General features: G+C 47.7%; 1 protein-coding gene across 7 annotated transcripts in view; it reads right to left on the bottom strand.

Moving 5' to 3' along the window:
* Window positions 1–2,412, bottom strand: part of Eda (ectodysplasin A) — a 367,747-nt gene extending 365,335 nt beyond the window's left edge. For 4 of the 7 annotated variants that reach the window (XM_074062327.1, XM_074062326.1, XM_074062328.1 and 1 more), the window contains exon 1: window positions 1,769–2,411. In XM_074062327.1, coding sequence (XP_073918428.1) covers window positions 1,769–2,182 — 414 coding nt within the window. In that variant the 5' untranslated portion in view covers window positions 2,183–2,411. Of the gene's footprint in view, window positions 1–1,768 lie in introns of all 7 variants that reach the window. The other 3 variants (XM_074062324.1, XM_074062325.1, XM_074062329.1) reach the window with 3 other exon arrangements.
* Window positions 2,413–6,000: the final 3,588 nt, after the last annotated feature.

Genomic DNA, 6,000 nt, shown 5'->3' on the forward strand with positions numbered 1-6,000 from the left:
GAATCAACAAAATGGCCTTACATGGCCCCTTACAACTCTAAATATCTGCGACTCAAAATTGATGTCAACAAATGTAATGAGCCAGTATCATTGCTTCTCCTACTCAAAAAGAGTAGAATAGAATAAAGGACAGAAGTATTTTAGTGCTAAGCAAAGGGCAAGCAACTAAATGCCATTTTAAACCTGTGAACGAACCATACCATCACAGAAGCCCTGAAGTACAGCTGTCCTGCTAATCTGCAGTCTATAAACATGGCTCTGTCCATTCTGAATATCAAAAGTCTTGGCCACCATTTGACTAAGGAAGTTGAATTCTCTCATCTTTTCACAGAATGTCACTGCACAGCTACTAGGTATTTCTTTTGGACATTGGGGCAGAATCCTGGTTAATTATCATTTATCTACAGTGTTAAAAGTTTCAAGTATGAGAAGCATGTCTGCTGATTGTCTCCTTTGATAAGTTGGAGTGTACTCACAAGACATTTTAAGGCTAGGTCAACTTTACAAAGCACACACTGCAAAACAGAAAAGTTGTCAGTACTGACATCATAATAGTATCATGAATGCGATGCCTCTACCCAGTGCACGAGTTTGGATAAGAAAGAAGTCAATGTAGCACAAATGAGGTTTAAAGAGTTGTGACCATGACTCTGAATGTGGTGTAAATACAGATGGCTTGAGTCTCACCTCAAGGAACTTCTATTGCACAACTTACCCTCTTCTCCAAGAGCTACAAATTCACTATTATCCTTTAACCACCTCTTGGATGGATCTTGGCTGCCTCTCCTAAATTTCACATATAACACAAAATATGGCAATCAAGACAATACTCACATTCGGTGCACTAAATTTACTTGAATAAAGAGCTAGAAAAAAAGGTAGAAAACAAACACCAGAGCGAATGGGTTGTTAACAAGGGTACAAACACCACAAAGATTGCAAATAAAATAAAGCTGCTCTTGGGAGTGATCACTCATCCCATTGGGAGATTCCTGCTTAAAGCCAGCAGTAATGAAAAAGGTTCACGCTCACCTTTCCCACTGCACCCCCATCAAAAAAAAAGTCAGAACCGGCATGCAAAGGGTGAGTTTTATTTCCATAGATTTTTGAAATTGCTGTTCAGAAGTTGTCTAGCAAGACGGCATATTTCTACCAGAATTCCTCCGGGGCGCTGATCCTCACTACAACGCCGAGGACAATCAGTGTCAAATTGCAGGTAAGTGTGAACAAGCCCACGTTGTGGTCAGCGCCCCAAGGACCCGGCTGAGAGTGTGGTTAGAAGTTGTTTCCACGGGCGTGGAGCACTTCTTCCAGCTGTTTACAGTCCAGCTCCAAAGGAGAGCCTGCGAGTGCTGGCATCGGCTCGGACACGAAAAAAACAAGCACCGCGGCGGAGGCAGAGAAAGTCCCGGGAGCACGAGGGCCACAGGCTGCTCGCCGTTAGTCGGCCAGGGGGGCAGCGCGGGCACCAATCGCCGGCCCAGGCGGGAGCGTAGCCAACTTTCCCAAAGCAGCCTGGAGCCGGGGGCGGCGGGCGCGGGCGAGGGTTTGCAAGTCCCTGGGACCTGAGAGCGTCTGGATGAGCCGGCCGGGGACAGAGGACAACCTGCCCCGGACAACTTCTCTCCTGCTCGCCCGACCCCGCCCTGGTCCTGCTCTCTCACTTGGCTCCAAGTGGCCGAGTCCCCCCGCCCCTGGAGGGAGGTGGAGGGCCCCCTCCGTACCTACAAGGGGAGGGGGCCGACGCCGCCCCGACAAGGTGACTCACCTGGTGCCGGTCCTGGGAGTCAGGGGGGAGTGTGGTTTCTCCTGGCTCCAACAGTTGCTGCCGAGGTGACTGCTGCCCGAGGTGGCGGGTGATGGGACCATCGCGGTCGAGGCCACCAGGGTTGCTCAGGGTGCCAGAGGTGCCAGGCGTGCCAGGGCCGCCAAGGCGGGACTCGGCTCCCCGTTCCCGCCGCAACTCGGACCGCAACTCTAGGTAGCAGCACAACGTCAGCAGGTGGAGGGCCAGCGAGAGGCCAAAGAAACCCAGGAAGAGCCGGCAGCTGTTCCCTTCGCCCGCCCGGGCAGGGGCCCCGCGACAGCCGCAGCCCTGGCTGCCCCGCTCCCGTGGCGCTGGCGCTGGCGCTGGCGCTGCCGCAGGCAGGGGTTCTTTGCGCTCTACCTCAGGGTAGCCCATGGCCTCTGGAGACACCCACTCTCTGAGGCCCGGGAGCCGCTGCGTCTGTCTCAGCCGTTCACGACCCCTGACAGGCGGCTACTGTCCTGCCATCGGCTGGGGGCTGCAGGGACCCGTTCCTGCGCGACGGTGGCTGGGCGGGACGGAACTGGGAGCAGCCGCATGTGCAGCTCCACTCCGAGGGGTGGGAAAGGGAGGAGGAGGGGCGGGAGAAAGGGGCGGCTCGGCCCGCCGAGGGAATGAGGGAGGAGGTCCCGGCCAACCCCGCCCCATCCCTCCTGAGGCCGCCGGGACGCCCAACCACCGGACCCGCCAAGCCTCGGCGCCCCGCCCCCTGCCGTTCCGCCCGGGCCTCCAGCCGCTGGGCGGGGCCTGGGGGCGTGAAGGTTCGCCTGTGCCTGGCAGCCCCACCCAGCTCGTCCCTCTTGTTCCGTTCCAGTTGGTGCCTGCCGCTGTCGTTTATCTTTGGACTCCGCCCCAATTTAACCCCTTAGCTCCAGTATGGGGGGAGGGAGAAAGGGGGAGGCTGAGAAGAATTTGGGAACCTTGGAAAGAAAGTAGAGCAAAGAAAAGGAGGCAGAAACTAGCATTAATAGAAATGTTTGCAATTAACTGCAGTCGCTAATAACACCATCCAGTACTTATCTGTTGCTTTCAATCTTCAAAGCGTTTAACAGACGTTAAACTAATTAAAACAGTTCTGGATTTGGAATGAAACCATGCCTGCTGTGTTTGCAATCCAATGGCTCGCCAGAAGAAAAGGAGACCTAGAAGCCTGGGAAGCCAAAGGGGCTGGGAATCAGGCAGCCTCACTCCTGGAGTGAGTCTGGGGACACAGTCCAAGTCATGGAGAAAGAGACTGGTGGAACTGATGCTTCCCCTTGAAGGGTAAGACAATCTCTTAGGATTTCTTGATATATTAATCCAATAAATATTTATTGATCCCTTTTACAATGCAGAAAGTGCTGTATGAGAGAATCCACAGAAGTTTCTCTTCTTTCAGTGCTTCAGGGGAGTTTGGAGTGGAGAACATGCGCCTTCAAGGAGCATTTGGGGAAACTGAGGGGCACAATGAGGTGGATTTTTATAAGGGTGGCCTCAGAATGACCAGACACTATTGGCATCTCTTATTTGCAGGCAACTGTTCTGGCCTCTCCACCCCTCCCATGCTTCCCCTGGAGTACTCCCTGGGGGAAGTTCAACAAGTCAGCCAAATGTTCCAGATGTACACTGCTGCAACTGCAGCATCTTCAACAACTGCACCAATCAGAAACAGGTTCAGAGCAAAAAAACAAAAAGTGGCAAATGTCAGAACAATAGACCCTGAAATGAAGGATGGAAAGGATTAGTTTAGTCAAGAGTCACAATTGACAAGTTACCAGTCTCTGATTTTAAAGAGCTAAGTGACTGTGCCAGAGCAAACATGCATGTTTGTTACCAACCAGGCACTCTCATTCCCCCATTACTGAGACATAAATAATTAGCAATTTGATTAACTTGAAGCAGGCATCTTAAATGCCACCAAGGAGACTCAGTGGTGCCCTAGAGCAATTCTGAGTGTAGGACTAAGACCTAGACCAGTGAGAGAAATAGAAAAGATGACAAAAGAAGAGAAACAAAACAAAACCAAAAGCATATGGTAAGGAGGTCAGTCCAGAGAGCACCGAGGTCATAAGCCTTGAATATATTAGACACAGACAACATTTCTTTCATACCCTTTGTGAATGGTCTCAGCGCTTCAAAAACATCTTTTTGTCCTCTCTTTAACCTTTACCCATGAAATAGAACGTTTGCAAAGAATATTATCATCATACAGATAAGAAAAAAAAAAAAAAGACTTGCAACAGCTGCTCTCAAGTCCTGCTTGTCCAGACCAGGAATTCTAGATGCTAGGAAAAGTGCCAGGCTGATTTACCTTAATTATCATAGCCCAGCATTATTGGAAAGAATGCTAGACCAGGAATCAGGAGATCTGACTCTGCCACTAGTTTGCTGGGTCACTTTGAGCAAGGCACTGTGATTTCTTTGGGGGTGAGGGGGTGCGTAGTTTCTCCAATAAAATGATGAGTTTATAAACTATAATAGCTATTACATAGTGCTTTATTTGTCTCATCACTGGATTCATTGCATACACAGTTTAAAGAGACTTCCTCCTTCTTCCTCTAAAATGAAAAAGAACAAATGACAACTATGCAGTGGTAGCGGTGCCAATGCTCAGGGGCCATACTCCTCTCAGTTTACCATGTTCTACCAAGATTTTAATAGATGGACTAAGACAGTGGGTTACACTATTGCCCCCCAGAAGCCTTGGGAGCTGCATTTAACCTAGGGCCTCACTTTGGTTCCCCAGAGAAAGAATATATGGCTTCATATGTAGTAGAAATGCCACAGCAGTACAGCCCAGTAAAGGATGTATGTGGTTATTATTTTTATGTGTGATGGTGTAGATGAAACCCAGGGCCTCACGCAAGCTAAGCAAGTGTTCCACTGAGCTATACCCTAGCCTGTGGTTTTTCTTTTAATTGTTAAAAGTATTGCTTCATTTTCTGTGTCCATAAGTGCCTATCCCTTACAGCACAGGTCTCAAAATGATAGCCTGAAGGCCACATCCAGCAAACAGATGTGTTGTGTTTGGTGCGGTATTCACTTAAACTTTGAATTAAAAAAAAAATCAGTTACCAGCATTTAGAAATCTGTAGATTCCACATTTTAAAAATGCGGATGCTTTTCCATAAAATCATCAGAAAACCTACCACCACTGGATTCACATTCCCATATGGCTACATCCAGAAAGAACTTCCTCCTTGAGATAAGCATGAAAAATCAAGTGCTACACGACCATCCCCACCTCTTTCCTCTGGTCTCCTCTTATCATTCATTTGCTTACCTGTCTGACCCCATGTAGGACTAGAGACAGGATATCAGCTCCTAGGAAGGCCTATAATCTGCCTCCCCAACATATCTTCCACCATCCTTCAAAGAAGCCATGCTAACTTCGCTGACATCTCACACCTCTGCACATTTGCACAAGCCAGTTTCTTTGCCAGGAATGCCCCCAAGTAAGAAAACTGATAAATCCTTCTCGAATCAACTCACACGTTCTCTTTGGTATGGTCCTGCAACTCACTCCAAACAGATTTTCCTTTATGCTTTCATTGCCCTGGAACATACCCCAATAATATCACTTCCTTATCACTTTGTATTTTGAATGTTTCACAATGTTTTCTCATCATTAAACTGAGCTTCTTGATGTTAAGAACTATAATTTTCCATTTTGGTATTCCCAGTGCCTATCATAGCACCTACCACACAGTAGGCACCAGAATTGTTTGTCAAATGAGTAGAGTTGGAAGTCGGTCACAGTAACCTAGACTACACAGAATTCCAAAAAAGTAACTGGGCCAACAGATGCCTGTCAGTACCACTTATGAAGCACTTCCTGGGTGCCAAAGTGAATGATACATTATGGAAAGATACAATTGAAATAAAACCAAATGACCTGGACTGGAGGCATGGTTCAAGCAATAGAGTGCCTTCCTAGCAAGTGCAAAGCCCTGAGTTCAAACCTCTGTACCTCCAAAATAATTGTGCTATTACTTTTTTATTTGTGCTATTGTAGGAGTTGCAGATAACTCAGAAAAGTAAATAACCCAGAAATTCAAATAAAATCAGTTTGTATACCTCATTGATCTTTCTTTCCATCAAGTTTTCCTTCCTACTTTTTTCTGGGTCTAATATTAAAATAATATGAGTTGACAACCCCTAAATAATAAACATTCAAGATACGTTGACAAGCTAGGTGTGGTGGTGTCCAATTG

This window comes from Castor canadensis, chromosome X, assembly GCF_047511655.1.
Source record: "Castor canadensis chromosome X, mCasCan1.hap1v2, whole genome shotgun sequence".
NCBI lineage: Eukaryota > Metazoa > Chordata > Mammalia > Rodentia > Castoridae > Castor > Castor canadensis.